Raw genomic sequence first — 16,853 nt, forward strand, 5'->3', positions numbered from 1 at the left:
TGTTAATTGTAGAAAACACTCTGAACGAGAGCCCGTGCTAAATGCGTATTTCTAAAACTCGATAGGAACAAAGAACTAGCATGCGCTGTTGATGTAATGACGGCGCGAGTAAAGAGAATTTACATTTCGATAATCCACATAAGCGAAGGATTTTCCTTCCTTGTTCTCGTAGTGATTTCCAAATAGAGGCACTCGTGAAAGTTTGGGTGAACCCAAAAAGCTGCGGAAGCACTCGCGAAAAGGCGAAAAGCTGGGTCGGTCGAACAAGGGGATGGCCTAACTCGATGTTATTGGTAAATCTTTTTGGTTGTTATAGACCCTTTTATTCACAGAAACATGACTGTAGTATGTAATGTATTGGCTCTATTGTTCGTCGAAGGAAAAGTGACTCTGAAGGTTCCCGAACATTGTCCAAGATGCTAGTGTTTACCCGAAGATCGATCGTGCCTGAAGATCGATCATGCCCGAGGATCGTTCATGCCCTAAGATGTCCCAAGAATTTTCGAGGACGTCGAATATTTTCAGATGTAGTCAGGTGGTCAGCAAAATTCGAGTGAATTAGGTACAAACATAATTGCGTACTGAAATATATTCAAACGTAAAAGATATGATCCCTTAATGCCCACTTTTAATCATCAATTGTCACACGTTCAGGCATACATGTACGTCAAAAGTCTTGTGTGGTTTTCCTTTACACATTAGGAAATAAATTTAAATGTTGAGTAACAAACCGCATTGAGTATATGTACTTTGAGATTGTAGAATGCACAAAAAGGCAGAAAATGCAAGTTACAAAGTGCTTGTCAACAGCATTTCATCTCCGTTCTTTTCCCTTAGGTCACCGAGAAGCACTTTCTGATTGGCTTCTTTGTCCATCAGGTCGGGTGTTATTAGTTTGATCAAACGCTGAAAAAAAAAAAAAACAATAACAAAAACACAACATGTAAATGTACGTTCTCCCATGATAATATTCTGGCTTTCAAAAATTATGGACATCGCATTCCCGTACAATACTGCCTTTCGTAATATTCCTATGCAAAGAGGAGACTGAGTTACCTGGCCTGTTTAGCGTAATCGCTTTCTTGTATAAGGGATGAACCATTATAATTTTGATGGAGAGAGGGTTGGGTAATTACAAAAAGAAAAAAATATTCTCATCTTAGAAAAACATGACAAAAAAAATCGTGCAAAGTGATCCACACTAAAAAAGAGACTTGGAGAACGCCCCAAGAAATTGTCTTATCCGCCTCTCCTTTTCCTACCTCTAATAGACATTATGATCAATTCCCAGTTGCCTCTCTAAGTTGCGACTGCAGGGAATCATGGTAGCTGTATCCATCATCTAGGACTGAATATTTGCTTTGATGACTACAACTACCATGATTCACTGCGGGCGCGCCCCATAAAGGAAATTGGCCATTCCTCCAACTTTAACATATATTATGAGCGACGGTTAATTTTGAAGGTCGGATTGGTCATCTTGATAATTAAGGCTGTAACATTAAGCTCGTCAGTGCAATCAATATTGCTCCTTGTGAAACCCAGACTGTGGGATTTCTACGTCATTCTGTTGACTTCATGAAAGTCACACGGGGTGTTCATGGCTGGTGTGGTCACATTAAGGCAAACTCCATTGCATGCTTATCATAGTACGGGCCTTCTATTCTTCTTGGACGTTTTGTACTGGTCGTACGCGTATCTATTTATTACAGTTTAATGACAACAAATTAACAAAAACAGAAATGGTCCGAAAAAGAGTCATAGACCCCATACTCAGACAAAGAAGATTAAAATGAATATATTCCATAAGCCAACCAATTCAGTTGGTATTCATTGAGAAGCTCCTTAACCCACGCTTAATACTTGAAATAAAAACCACTCCGGGAGATATTTACCTCTTTCATAGTACCAGTGGTCTTGATTAGCTTGAATATCATCACCGCAGGAATTAAGGACAATGAGGATAACGTCAGCAGCCAACCAATCACCTGACCCCAGTCTGGATACTTGTAATTGTCATACGACAGTGGGGAATACGTCACAAATTGGAAGACGAAGATAAACTGTAAGATTAAAATTAAAAGTTTGATCAGTATCGATGGAAAGGTATGTGCCCCGGTTGTTAAGTCAAGTGCGCATACGTATTTCAGCATTATATACCAAATGTGCTGTGCAATATAAGGGCACATTTCAAAGTCTTTTCTATTTGCATTTAGAAAATAGACTCGGTTATGACGGACACACAATCAAGCAAACGCTTGACAAGGTTTGCAAAGTACCATTTTCTCCGCGGCCATCTACAGGGCAACTGATGCAATGTTTGCATGGGTGATCGCCTCCTCGATGGAGTTCATTTATAGCATACTTAAAAAGACCGAATTGCTTTATAATGCTTTAGACAATAGGTATTTTTCGTTATTTGCTGTCTGTCGCCGTTAACATTCCCGCATATCGCTCAAGGCCTCTGAAGCCTCCGGAAACGACTAGAAGCCATCCCAAGATTGTCCAAAGCGACTTGCAGATATGCAACTATACCAGGCTTTGAAATTTTTTCAGTCTTTTTAAGTTTGCGTTTGACTAACTTTTCCACCTTTAATTTTTCAAAAGCATTTCTTAAAGCTGGTTGTCCTGGACTTAATAATTGGTGTTACAACTGGAGTAACAGTATCAAAAATAGGACTCAACTAATGAATATACTCACCAAGCAAAAAATGGGTGCGAAAAAACACCAGCACCAACCAATCCACGGATTGATACGAAATCCCAGCATGGTTTCCATGTCATCATAGAAACGATGGCGACCTGTCAATAGAATGCTAAGTTGTATTGTAAATTACGTATTTACTTAGAGTTATGAATCCAGTCGTATTCGCACGTTTTTTTACGGTTTTTGAGGAGATATAACAGGAAAAAACTGACATGGTTTATTTGGCATAACTGTTCACGTTCATCTTCATTAAGTCTTGCTAATCATTTTTCCATTTCCACAACCAAAAATTAAGTATAACTGCATTAAAGAATTTTTCTCAGATGTAAATTTTTCACAAAAACTAATGCTTAGTGGTTCACACTTTAAGTGCTTTACAACGGCTTTTGTAGCATGGAGCGACAAGGAACCTGATTGCCACTTCCCCTGGATAGATGCTCCTCTAGTCTTGGATGGTTCAGTCTCGGGATTGCAGTCAGATTGTCTAAATAACTAAATATGATATTTTATGCTTAGTGTTGGGAGGCACTCTGAGAAGAAGTTGTCTCGCCCAAGAACTCAGCCCAGTGATTCCGGTACGGCTCGAGCCCGACACTAGATATAGAATTTACAACACACTTCACCCAGAAGTGGAAGAAGGCAAATGCTATAAATTGCTTCTCACCATACAGCCAACCTATGGCCAAACTTTCACAGAAGACCACCACCAGGAGAACTGATCCGCTACCAGAATAGGCGTCAAACAATTGCAGGACATACATTCCACCCTAGAAAAAACCATCGATTAAGATTTACACATTTTCAGGATTTATGGACACACACATGTACATCACTGCGGAGAAGGACTGGCTACCACAAGCATGCGATAAGATATAACTAACACTTTCGTTTTCTTGTCATGATTCTGTCACCGTTGAAGGCCAGTGAGATATAATGAAAACTTTACTTGTTTGAAACATCTCTAATGGTTTGAACCGAATAGTACTAGTATGGTCTGTCTAGGCTGAAAAGGTCAAAATTGGTTCTAGTAAACTATTGTAGCATGGATTGAAGAAAATAAAAGTGTCGTACCTCAGTAACCATCGACAACCCAACGACAAACCAGATAAAACAGACAAAGGCGGTGAACAGTTCCTTGCGGTATCCACGTCTAAGATGATGCGGTAACCAATCAACGATGGCCGTCACAACACCTTCGATACCTACAAACTTGAGGCATGCAAAAAATTCAAATCAGTCTCATAAAGGTATAAAATGAGGTGAAAGATGTCGAGCAACTTAATATGGTGCAATAACGCCGATGGCACATCTTAAATTTTTCAAGTTTGTAAATTACAGTCCACCTCCATGGCTTTAGATCTTGTTCCAAACCACCCTGTTCTTTGTTGGAAACAAAGGCTCCTGTACTTGGATAATAATTAGTCAGTCTCTCAGTCAGTGAGTCTGCCGGTCTTGCAGTCTATCAGTCTGTCAATGTGTCAGACTGTTAGGCCCCTTCCACACCACGCAGGAGAAAATTGAAAAGAGCCTTTTCACTCTAAAAACGCATCAAATGTTTTCCGTCCACACTACGCCGGAGGAATTTTAAAACGCAATAATCACCGGTAATTTTGGATTTGTGTTTGAGGAAAACTCGGGCAGGAAAATCACGTGATTATCGTAGTGTCATCGTTTCCGAAAAGCTCCTTTTTCAAAATGTTTTCAAATCCCTCCGGTTTGAAGATCGTTTTCGGAAACCTCCGTTTTCGTTTTCGTGACTGATTAATGTGGATTAGTGTGAAGCTGCGTTTTCAAATTTATCCGGTGCACTGTGGACCGGGCCTTAATCTGTCAGCCATCCAGTCAGTCTGCCTACTCGTTCGGATTAGTTAGTTACTTCGCTGTCTAGACCAAGCAGGAGTATCATGAAGAAGAACAGAGCAGACCACAGCGGAGCTAAAGGCATCTGAGCTACCGCTTCTGGATAAACTATGAAAGCAAGTCCTGCACCTGGAAGAGAAATAAAATAGAAGCTGATCCCAGGAAGTGGAGAATTTTATATAATGCACATGCAGCTTGATGAAGGTGTAAAAAGTTTAAAGATGACTGGAAGTTTTATCCAAAACAATTGGGTAACTCCACGTTGTAATTGTCGGTGTTAGTGGTTCACACTCTGCTAATATAAAATATTATAATAGCACCCTTTCCGAGGTGTTTCTTTCTGTTTTACAAAATGAGTCGGAATTCCTTGAGCAACTTCTGCAAGAATTTTCAGAAAACTCCACTTGGTTTCCCCCCGCTTCTGATTCTGTACGTGCATCCACGTCGTAACTGTCAAACAGTGACAAGCACCTGACGTGGCCACATCTTTGATATCCACTCCCTGATTTTTGGCCATAAATCCCAGCACAGAGAAGATCAGAAATCCGCCAAAGAAACTTGTTCCACTGTTAAATAATGTGAACAATATTGAATCCCTATAGAGGAGCAAGAAAATAGGCAACAAAGAACAGGTTTTAAAGAGTAACTACGATGCATGGTACGTTTATATCAATAAATTGAATGCCTCTACACATATACAAGCAAGGTGGCTCTTAGTTTAGAGAGACAAACCGAAATTTATGCAGAGTGAAATAATTTTAAAGAAATCTTTATCCCCTAAACGTACACTCTGGTACGAGCTTCATAGCGGCAAATCTGATCCTCATAATTCTTCTCCTTTTGGTGGTTTGTGTACTTCCTTACCTTGTGGCGTCTGTTTTCGTAACTTTTTCAACAAAAGGCAACTTTTTCTCGTTGTAACAAGACTAATTCAGTATCACAAAACATCAGCACCTTCAACACCTTAACATGTATGATACATGTGCCTGTCGCACTGCTAAAAGATTACTCTTTGCTGGGGTCTTGTTACATTGGTTCGTAGTCGTCAAATTGATTTAGCAGATCCCTTTAGCTGACCAACTGAACAAAGAGGACTACCCATAATAAAGATGATTTCGTCTAGTGTGGCCAATCAGAAAGGTTACTGCAAAAAAAATCTAACTAGTGCAAGTGTTGCTATATTAATGTACCTGTAAAAGTTGTTTTTACGTTTGTTGTAGCTTCCCAGCGCCGTCAAGGTTCCATTTCCAATTGAATACGAAAAAAATACTTGCGTTCCTGCATCGATCCAGACCTAAGAAGACAGACAGCAGTAACTTATCGAGAAATATAAAACAAAGTAAAAAAAAAAAATGGCCACAAATGGACCTCTTGTACTTTCCATTCAAACAGCGACCCTTGAAGCTTAACAAAGACGCAAGGCACAAGGCTGCCTATAAAGTGCAAAAAAAGCGACAGAGTAAAATATGAGAACCTGGCCATCGCTTAATCTTGAGAGGTCGGGTGTAAGGTAAAACTTAATTCCTTCAACGGCTCCCGGCAATGTGACTCCACGGATCAGAATGGCCGTCAATAGCAGGTAAGGAGCTGTAGCAGTGAAGTACACAACCTGGAAAAGATGGCGTCTTGCATAAATGGAGTGTCTGTAAAATTAACTTTATACAGACCTTGCAACAATTGCCCATTTCGAGGTGTTTTTTAACTCTGTGCCAAATCTAGTCTTTGTGCGAAACCATCCATAAGAACCGATTCACTTTTTTATGAAACCAAACTCATCTTCATATGAAAGGTTTTAAACTAGGACTCGTTTTTTAAACAGAGCTGACAAGGGAACTTGGAAATGGCCTATTATCTCCCTTTTTATTTGTCCGTTATTTGTTTCATATCATATGACACGTTACTGAGAACGTCCTTGCAATTTGGTTTTCCGCAATCGCCAAGTTGAGTACCCCCGGGAGGCGGGGGGACTCCCATACAAAAAGGACGGGGGTGCTCGTCGGGAATTTTGTATAGAATTCTAAGAGGTACTAAGGCCCTATTTTGTGGGCGTGGCTTGAAATTATTTTCACCCCTAGGAGGTAACAATTCTAAAGCAACGCATTTTAAAACCGCGAAAGCTCCGGCTGTGGAACCTTTTGAAGCCGAACACCCTGAGAAGTACCAAATCCACTTTTTTAACCTCTGAGGGGTACGGTGAGCACACCGTCCCTTTTATATCGGAGTCCACACCACTGGGGTTGAGTGCACGTTTTTTGGCTCTATTCTTTAGCAAGTTCATTCTGTCGAGAAAAGAGGCTATACCTTGCCACTGGACTTGACTCCTTTACACACGCACAGGTAACAGATAATCCAAGCCAACAACAGACACAGCGCTAGGTCCCAGTTCACTTGTCCTGGCTCACCAAAACCATCAGAAAGACGTAATACCCTATAACTAATGAAACACTGAACGTTTATAATCAGATTAAGAGTTGACCGGATATTGTGGTATTTGCAAAGGGATTTACCAATCACCGCACAAGATAACTAATAAGGCAATTGCTCATCGTTAACACGATATTCTTGGCGGGAAAAGAAATTGATAACGCCAGGGACTGTGCGTAATTTTCTTTATTAAAAATTGAATTCAAAACAATTCGCTTCTTTAAGCTACAGCCTGTGGAAATCCTGTCGAGATAAATGGTGTTGGAAAACTGAAAACGCTGATTTCTTTCGTTCATGCCGTGAAGGACGGAAAACACACCGGTAGAAAACAAAATGGCAATTTAGCGTCCGATCACTTTTCAGTCATCATTGTGCGTGTTATAATTAACATCAAATTGAAACATATTAGGAGAATAACATTCCTGCTTTCTGCATCAATGATTTCATTTCCGATTTCTGACGTGCAGATTTCCCATTTGAAATTCTACCTGCCTGGATTTGAGAAAGACCTTTGCTTGAGCGGGTGTAGTTTACACAGTAAACCCTAAGAATTAATGTATTTATGTCTGCTCTGACGTTAAAATATCACTGGTCGATTGCTAGACCGAACGATACCCTGTGATATTCTTCTATTTTGTATCTATCGTAAGAAAAAGGTTTCCTTCGATAGACAATGTTTTATTCTCATGGCATATATGGACAACTTGATATAAAATGATAATCTGAGAAACAAAATTGATCATTATCGATCACTGATGGCTGTTACGTCTGGTTTTCACTGCAACATAAGCACAAGCTTGTGCTTATGCGTATGTCAATTGCGAACGCGCTGTCGTAATCTTATGCGTAAGCATAAGTCCTCCATCTTGTTTTACTGCATCGAGGAGGTTTATGAAACCGAAAATAAGGTAATTATCCATTCTGTGCATGCTTACATGCTTGTGCTTGTGTTGTGGGTATCCTTACTACCGTTATGCTTATGCTTGTGGTTACGCTTATGTTGTAGTGAAAACCAGGCTTTAAAGCTGGAAAGGTATATTAGCTGGAACACTGTTCTACTTACTTCCAGTATTCCTGACTTGCTGACACCTTAGTTGCACTTGTAACTGTCGCGTTTGTAAGGATTGTAGAATTTGTTACCAGCTTACTCGTTTGGCTTTCCTCGCTGTAAACCACGCAGTTTGGAGTGTTCCATTCGTTTCCACAATGTGACCAAGGAAGTCTTGACTGGAAGGACGCGAACATGTAAAATAGGGCCCAGCCAAGAATCACGGTGTAATAAATATTAATATACTGCATAACCAGCACACCTGCGTAGCCAATACCTAGGTAAAAGGTAGAGTTTTGATTGATCTTTATGGTACATTTAATACTCCTTTAAACTGTGTTTACATCCTCTGGTTCCACCAGAGATCTCTAAGCTTCTGAAGAAACTCTTTTTTGTATGTTCTCTGGTTGTTCCATAAATCTCTAAGCTTCTGACGGGGCTGTGTCATAGTGTATAACAATTATTTTTACCTCGAAGTAGAAACAAGCTAAGGCAGGCATATTTATATGAACATAGACCTGAAAAGATCAGAGGGCCAATAATAAATCGAATGGCAATTGGAATGTGTTAAGAATAGAATTGAGGTTGCTACTTTCGTAACTCGTTTTCTTCTTAGTTTTGTTTACATAATTATTACTCGTTAACGATTTTGTACATTTTTTTAAATTCTTGCTGTTCATGCTGTGATTGCTGTGATCAATGCAAGTTTCGTAATATAACCTTTGGAGTCATATAATTAGAGGCACCATGTTTTCATCAGTTTAGTTGCGCCGCCTACGTTCCGCTAATCGTTTCTTCAATTACTACCTTCGCAGGAGCAAGATCAAAGTGAGTCTTTGCTACATATTTTTAGTCGTAACCGTGTCGTTACAGTTTAAGATCTATGTTCCATTAGTATCCTTGATTTATGTTTTGTATCTTAGCTAGTATTAGCTTACTTAAGCCTTTTGTATCACAACCGTAACCATAACTACGACTTCGCATTACAAATACACCTCTTTTTTGTTATCCTAATTCCTATATTGTTGACTCCTCGCTCCCTTCCAATAAACGCTAACGATTGATTTTACTGCGACCTGGTTTCTTTGGAATTATTACAATGTGCGTTCGAGTGTTTCAAGCGTTCGAGTGTTTAAGTCCTAATCTACACGTGGCTTCTCTCCTGGAAAGTCACATCAGTTCGAATTTGACGGAAAGGTACCGGTAAGACCTCTTACCGGTATCTGGCCAAAAGTAATTTCGTAAAAAGACGCTTCAGACGGTCCAGGAAGGCGAAAAAAACCATACATGAGTCGATTAATGTTTCATTTAACTTTATTGGGATATTCAGACCGAGATGCAATTTTACGCAATTTTCAGAGCTTTATTCATAACTCTCATAGATTCTGTTCGTTTCATATAAAAAATAGGCCATATTTGTATTCTCGGTATTGGACTGGAGCTAGCTTGCAATGGAGGCTCATGCGGGGAATATCATTACAAAGATATAAATTTTATTTACATGTGAAAAGACTTCCCGCATTAGCCTCAGTTGGAAACTAGTTCCAATCCTATACCGAGAATACGAATATGGCCTATTATTAACCACGAACACATAGAGTGGTCCGCCTGTAAGTGAATATGAATCACTTCCGACTATTTTTTGGAGTCAGGCTAGAAAATGTTTCAAGCTCCTGGGGTTAAGTCCTAATCTACACGTGGCTTCGCTTCTGGAAAGTCACAGAGGTGAATAAAAAATGTCAAACTGGGAACAATAACGTGCATAAGGCAGAACCTTAACATTTTATTTATCATTTTGCTACTAAAGATCAAACACGAAAGACCGCGTTTTACCACATTTCCAAAGACCGAGAAGAGGGTTGAAAAACCACGCGTAAAGGAGTACATCTGAAAAACTTCGAGGTGTTTGGAAATGGGGTAAAACACATTTCGAGTGTTTGATATATCCTTTCAATCGAAACTAAAACTAAGAAGTAAGCGTCAAAAATCTATGCATATTAACATCAGCAATTGCCTACGCTGTAGTGGTCTCCCTGCCTAATGAATTTTGGTTTGTATAAGTTAAGTATTTTAGTTCGACGAAGTTAAATAAATAAATAAATAAATAAATAAATAAATAAATCCTAACTTCGTCACGGCTATGATTTCTGTTGTTTAAATTTGATGAAACACTGTAATAAATGAGTACGAGAAGAAATTTTCAGATGTTACATTCACTAAAGGTTGCGAGGTCTGTTAGCTTCCGATACCATAAGCCATGGTCCCTCAGTTTACCTCAGATGGTGCATTACAGTTATTTAGTAGTACCTTGAAAAAGAGGGCAAATTTTCCACGCAGTGATTGCGCCTTGACTTGTGTACTGTCCCAAAGCAATTTCCAAAACCAGAACCGGTACTCCTGCCACGACCAGGCAAATTAAGTAGGGGATGAGAAAACAACCTGAAATGTACATGTCAACCACAATTAACCAGATATTAACCACTAAATATTTCAGGTAGGAAGCTGTGTTCGAAACCAATAAGGAGATTTACAATGACTTGAAAATAGACAAATATCACACATATGCATTCCTACAGTCTTGGTTGTTAGGGATTGGTTATGAACTATGTTAAACTGGGACAATAAAAGTACAGTACAGTGAAAAAGGAGAATTCTTATGCCGGCCTACTGAAGAGATAAAGCTTTACAGATAACCAGAAGCTAGGAATTTGGTAGGTTTTATAACCTTTTCCTCTTCGAACTAATTAAGGGTCCTTACATACGGTGACTGCGCACGCAGTACGAGCCAGTCAAAACCGAATTTAGTCAAGTCGAAACGATACGATAATGTCGATAATAGACAAAACTTGAGTTGCTTTGGCCTCTTCTAATACTTAACTCGAAAACCGGGGCTTAATTTGATTAGGAACTACATCTATTTTTTCAAAATAACACAATTATTACCCTACCCGGTGACACTCGACGAGGGAAGAGCGAGTTGCTGAACACGGGTCGCCAAGCTTGCAGACACAAAATGTTTCATATTTTTCAATTTCTAATTTGATATGGTTTTTGAAATTGTAAATCCCTTTTCATAAATATTCAATGCCGTGTCTTGTAAGAAATGTTGCCCGACTTCAATGCCTTTCCTGTTAATATACATTCGACGTCAGGACCGTACAATTTTTCATGCCTGCTGAGCCCTGATTGGTCAATTCAAATTTCAGGCGAACCAGCCGTATGCAAGGGTCATCTTCAGTGAAAAGAAACGAGGTCGCTCGGTGATTAATTTTCCCTAATAATGGAATGGCTAACCAAATAGACTATATATCGGTCATGTACTTCAAGCACTCACCTCCGCCATTTTTGAAACACAGGTAAGGAAACCGCCAAATATTTCCAAGGCCGATGGAAAACCCCATCAAAGCCAGTATGAAATCAAACTTTGCCGTCCAAGTCTCTCGTTCAACTTTAACCTCTGCCATTTTGAATTTCCAGTTCCAGTAAAAGGAAAACTGTGCAAAGAATAATAAATATAATATATATAACGTATTCTCACTAAATTTGGCGAGTATTTAATTTCGCGAAAAGTCAAGCTCCATATTTCGCGAGTATTAAATTTCGCAATTTTTTCTATTCTTTAATATTTAGCTTTGACTTCAGAACTGTAAAAACATAACTAATATGATCGTCATCGTAAACAATAGCAAACAAACCCAAACAAACCCAAACAAACCCAACAAATGAAAAGTTTGACGACTGCACAAGGAACTTAGAGGCGGATCACAATAATAATTCTGACAGCGAGAGTGATGCAGAGGAAGATAACCGATGGACAAAATCAAACAAAAAACTCCTAAACATGAAGCTGAGACATGTTGGAATAACAGTAATAAAACATCAGCTTGAATTTCATTATTAGTTGATATTATATAGGTATTAAGTTTTATAATTTTTTTTTTAAAAGCTGTACATAAGGTTCAGAGCCACCTTAAAGTTTTGAAAATTTAAGGTGGCTCTGAACCCTATCTACAGAATGTTTTTCAAACTTTGCTAAAAGTTGCATCTTATCGTGCTTATCAAAATTTGACAACAAAAAATTTCACCGTGCCGTTTTTGAATTATAAGCCCCTAAATCTGTAATTAAGGGTGTTTTTAGCAGGTTATACTGTTGCTATGGGAACCTATTGTGTCACGAAAATGATAACAACGTGTTCACCAATGACTGGGCAGTTTTTTGATACCATGATTTTAGCATCAAGTGATAAAGAGTGGTTATAACGACCCATCAAAATCTAAGTGTTGGAAACTGTTTTGAGCCGTATTAAACGGTGGTGAACAGACGACGCTGAAATTATTCTTCTGAATATAAGCTTATATAAAGCAAACATTCCTGATCTGTCAGTATTTCAGTACTAAAGAATCCAGAATTTCCGTATGAAGAAATTAAGTGAACTTGGTTCAGATGGCTTTTTGCCAGCAGAGCGTTTTATAATCCTGTCGAAGAATTCTCACTGAAGGTGAATATTTCCATTTGTAAAGTCGAAGAGCGTGGGGAAACGAGTCTGCAATGTCCTACGTTTTGAATTCGTAGCTCTGAGTTTCTACAATCTCAGACAAAAGAGTTGGGACACGGAGCAAGTTCTCCCCTCCCCCCACTTTCAATGTTGATAATCAGGTGATTTTTTCCCCTTTTTGTCGGAAAAAACGCCATATTTTCCAATATTGATTAGGGGGGATGGAGGATACGTGATACAGCTCAAGTGTCCCAACTACTTTTGGCCGGGATCGTGACTTTTGTCGATTGTGCTGACATAATTTTTGCATAATTTAGCAAACTGAGCAAAATTTTTAGCTTTTATCTAAATTTAGTTCTGCTAGCATAATCCGGCTTTTCTGACCTTCACGAAATGACGTAATTTGGTTTTAAATGTACTTCTTTTTTATTATTCTGTTTCTAAAACGTCTCTTATTGTTGTCTCCGGGCCGCCTGGGGTCGGTGTGATGCCCTGCGCATAGGGCTCGATAGTGAGCTGACTGAGCGCTAAGATCTCGTCGTCGATCTGAGCACTTCCCAAGTTCCAGTTCAGATTGTTCAGCAGTTTACAAAGCCGAACAGAGAGCTTCAATCTCTTGGGAGCGTTTATTGAAACCGTCTTTAAAGTGTCTATACGGCCAACAGGGTTTTTGTAGTTTTGGTATCTCTATAATGTGTGGAAAGGTATTCTAAGAAAAAAAATTGGATTCCGACATTTTAACGCCCTAAAATCTAGCTTTAAAGTTCCCGCTTCAACCACGCCCAATGAGGTTGACCGTGAGTCAGTGCAAAAAAAGAGTCTGGGTTTCTGAATTGGTCGTGACGTCAAGTCAGGAGTTTCCAAATCCTGCTAGTTCAGGTCACTGTTGTTTCAGTGGCGGTGAAGAAGTTTCGTCGACAAAAAACAAACAAAAGTTGTTGAAACAATGCGGTTGTCAGGCAAGCAAAATAAAAGCATGAAGCTTTGAGACATTCCTGAAGTGACGTCATTCGTCACCAATCTTTTATTACGCGGTCAACTTCATTGGTTGTGGCCGAAGCGGGAAATTTAAACCTTGATTTCATGGCTAAAAAGCATCGGAATTCATTTTTTTGGTTTGAATACATTTTTAGATGTTATCGAGATACCAAAACCACAAAAACCCTGTAGGCTGTATGGACACTCTAAGAGCGAATTAATCCATTTCATACCCCCACCGTATTGCAAAAAGGAGGGGGGGTGGGTACAGGGTTGACCCTCCATCCTGGATCCGCCATCTTGGATTTCACTATTTTCTTACAAAGTCAAGAAATAACGAAAATTAATACAAAATGAAGCCAGGATGCTTAGAAATGTAGAAAACGGTGGTTCCAGACGGCATTATTCCTTGTTTTGTCTTTATTCGCCCTGTTGTATCTATTTTGCTTTAAAACCAAGTAGCATAATTTTGATGCGGGGAGCATAATTTAGAGAAACGAGTATAATTCGGGCATAATTTCCAAAATTTCTGAGCAGCGCTAAGAGCATAATATGCCAGTTTTACGATCACAATCGACAAAAGCCTTTATTCGTAGCCGGGTTCGTAGCGCCATGCTCGACGCCAAACTCGAAATTGTTAGTTTATTCGAAATGCGATCTTCAATGAAAGGATAATAATTCTAAGCTGTAAAAATCAGTTATTTTCATTTAAACTCGTGTTTAAAGGGCGAAAATCAATCATTGAATCTCGAGGTGTTTTCGGTCTCACTTCGTGATATTCATTGCTGCGAAAGCTTCTGAAAAGTCACGGAATTACTTACTAACGCACCTGATGACATATTGGTGACTGGCTAAAGCCAGTAACCACAAAAATAGTAGTGAAGGGTTAGTTAAGTAGTGTTTTATAGTGTAATGTAATGTAAAGTACATGTAATATATTGTAAATTTATTATGTAAACACTAGTGAAATACCAAGATTTATTATATAAACATTAGTGAAATTTTCGGAAAATGTTCAGAAACGTTTGTCTCGCCTTCGGACAACTTTTCGAGAATCTTCGGAAATCTTCGGAAAGTGTTCGGAAATCTTCGGAAAATCGTAAAAAAAATTCGTCATTAGCATGTTTATACAATAAACGGAATATTACATGCCCGCTTGTGGATACGAATTTTATCATCTCGTGTTCAACTCGATATCTCACGAATGAGCGCAGCTCACTCGTGAGATATCGAGTTGAACACTCGAAGATAAAATTCGTATCCCGGCGCGGGCATGTAATATCTTCTATTTAATAAGTTACTTTTAGTTATTATATAAGAAAAAGGTACAGAGTTTTCGATTATATTTCAAGTAAATCAGCCATGTACAAAAACTAAAGAATACCACTGAGAAAAATCTTAGGAAAAAAAAAGAATTAATAATAATAATAATGATAATAATGATAATAAAAAGAATCACATTTATACAGTAGGTTTGAAATGATATTCATAATACTTCATTGCAGTTGATATTGACAATATTGCTTTCATGAGGACCGTGAAACGTCGTTCACTTCTGATTTCGCTGGTTTTTAATTAAAGATGTTGCTCAAAAATTTCTCTTATCAACACAGATAAATTTTTATTGGCATCACTTCGGCATGCCTGAGTTTGAGTAAAAACGTCGCTTGAGAATCATGTTCCGTTATGATCAATACTTAGCCACAACTAAAACCACTGAGATGTGGAGAAGTACTTGATATTCTGGAATAAGCCGCGAAGCTAGTATACGTCATTCATTGAAAAGCTGGTACTATGTGTTAAATTGTGTTTTCTGTAGGTCTTCAAAGAGCTCAAATTTTCTAAATAAAGTCATAACTTTGAAGGGAATTTAGACTCCTGTTTAATTTAAGCACTAATCGGGGAGAATATAATTCAAGCTCAAAGGAGGAGGTGGGGGGGGGGGGGGGAGGGAACGGCGAAAAAATGTTAGGGAGAAGGGAGAGACATGAGTTAAAAGATAGGGAGATGAGACATTTTATTATCCGTAATCCTCTGCCTATTTTAAGCAGTTCCTAGCTGTCGAGTCAGGTTAGTTCAGTGACCCTCCTCCATTCATGATCACCAACTGACCTGCACCGTTTACAAGGTTCTTTGTAAATAACCAAACAAAACAAAAGATAAACAACACAAACAATTTCCCCAGCCCTAAGAACAAAAGAGGTGCAGATTAACAAGAACGAATCAAAACAGAGGTTTTAAAGTGGTGCAGGTAACCCTTAAAAAATATATCGTTCAAAGATCGGCTGTACTTAGGGAAGTTAGTGGTAAATTGAAAAATTGAAAGACGAAAAACCAAATTGAAATACACAGGCTAAGATCATTCATAACTTGACGACCATGTGGTGCCGGTTGAGCGGGAATATGGCAGGCGAGGGTTGCTTATTACCCAGCTAGCATGCTGAAGAGATGTTTTGCAATGTTTGATAAGTTACAGATTAGTGTTGTGAATGCAAACGTGACGAGTGTTCCAAACAGCGACGGAGTGTGGAGGTCAGGAGACTACTCTAACATATCAACGGCGTTGTCTGAGTTTTGTCTACAGCTGCTCTATTCAAAACAGAGGTAGTTTCTACAATTGAATGGCGCTGTGTGTTTCGTAACGTAATTTGTTTGACTGTCTCAAAAAAGTGCAAGATTAAAAACCAGTTAAAATGCGAATTAAACGAGACACTAGATGTGTAAAACACTGACCTTTAATGTTTAATATATGTGAATGGCCTCGTTTCTCGTCTCTTGAGGTAGCTTGAGGTGATCTTGATGTCGTACCATCAATGTAAGCAACCTGTAGTTAGAAGAGTAAATGGTTATGATTTCTACCAAACTTGGAAAGACTGTGCATGTTTCTTTGTTATAATTACCAAGCAGTCAGTTACAAGTTTCTTACGCACCCGGCATTTGAACTAGCGAAGCAACACTCTGCTTCAACACCGCCTTAAGATATTTGCATGCATATATTTGATATTTGTCATATTTGATATCTGTCTTGCAAATCTTTTGCGATATCCACAGAGGCCTGTTATTTGTTCCAAGCGTCAGAAGCAAACTGATTTGTCAACTGCTAGTAGTAAATGTAACTCTGGGAGCTGTCTCCAAAAGTGTTGGCAAAATTTAAAGAGTTTTGCGTAATGGATAATGCATAAATATTCAATTCTTCCAGCCCGTCATCATGTTTGAAGTTTCTCAATCTTCTGTATTTGTTGCGTGCAGCCATTTACAATTGATTTATAATCAGACGGCCCTCTGGCCTTTTTTGTTTGTTTCTTATGGTCTTGCTGGTTTGGAGACCGTATGTTGGTGC

General features: G+C 38.9%; 1 protein-coding gene across 2 annotated transcripts; it reads right to left on the reverse strand.

The window, feature by feature from the left end:
• Positions 1–611: 611 nt before the first annotated feature.
• On the reverse strand, positions 612–16,500 carry LOC110062662 (sodium- and chloride-dependent taurine transporter-like). Of its 2 annotated transcripts, none has more exons than XM_020769608.2 (15): positions 16,444–16,500; positions 16,247–16,337; positions 11,374–11,533; positions 10,347–10,478; positions 8,055–8,316; positions 6,869–7,001; positions 6,042–6,176; positions 5,758–5,861; positions 5,039–5,163; positions 4,584–4,696; positions 3,779–3,916; positions 3,372–3,474; positions 2,702–2,802; positions 1,896–2,063; positions 612–906 (listed from the first exon to the last, which is right to left on the reverse strand). In XM_020769608.2, the coding sequence occupies exons 3-15, from the start codon at positions 11,501–11,503 to the stop codon at positions 790–792; spliced, it is 1,761 nt and encodes a 586-aa protein (XP_020625267.2). In that variant the 5' UTR covers positions 11,504–11,533; positions 16,247–16,337; positions 16,444–16,500; the 3' UTR covers positions 612–789. The 2 variants fall into 2 exon arrangements, with proteins under 2 accessions (XP_020625267.2, XP_020625268.2); XM_020769609.2 differs by lacking the exon at positions 16,444–16,500 and adding an exon at positions 16,414–16,442.
• Between the last annotated feature and the right edge of the window lie 353 nt (positions 16,501–16,853).

Source organism: Orbicella faveolata, unplaced genomic scaffold (genome assembly GCF_042242905.1).
Source record: "Orbicella faveolata isolate gen_17 unplaced genomic scaffold, um_ofav_v1 contig_13, whole genome shotgun sequence".
NCBI lineage: Eukaryota > Metazoa > Cnidaria > Anthozoa > Scleractinia > Merulinidae > Orbicella > Orbicella faveolata.

What these genes read in the sequence shown, in the direction of transcription:
- LOC110062662 (XM_020769608.2), bottom strand. Translation starts at nt 11,503, where the DNA reads ATGGCAGAGGTTAAAGTTGAACGAGAGACTTGGACGGCAAAGTTTGAT. An exon ending in CAAGATTAAGCGATGGCCAG is followed by an intron (nt 5,862 to 6,041) that starts GTTCTCATATTT and finishes CTGTCTTCTTAG; the next exon opens with GTCTGGATCGATGCAGGAAC. An exon ending in GGTTGTCGATGGTTACTGAG is followed by an intron (nt 3,475 to 3,778) that starts GTACGACACTTT and finishes GGTTTTTTCTAG; the next exon opens with GGTGGAATGTATGTCCTGCA.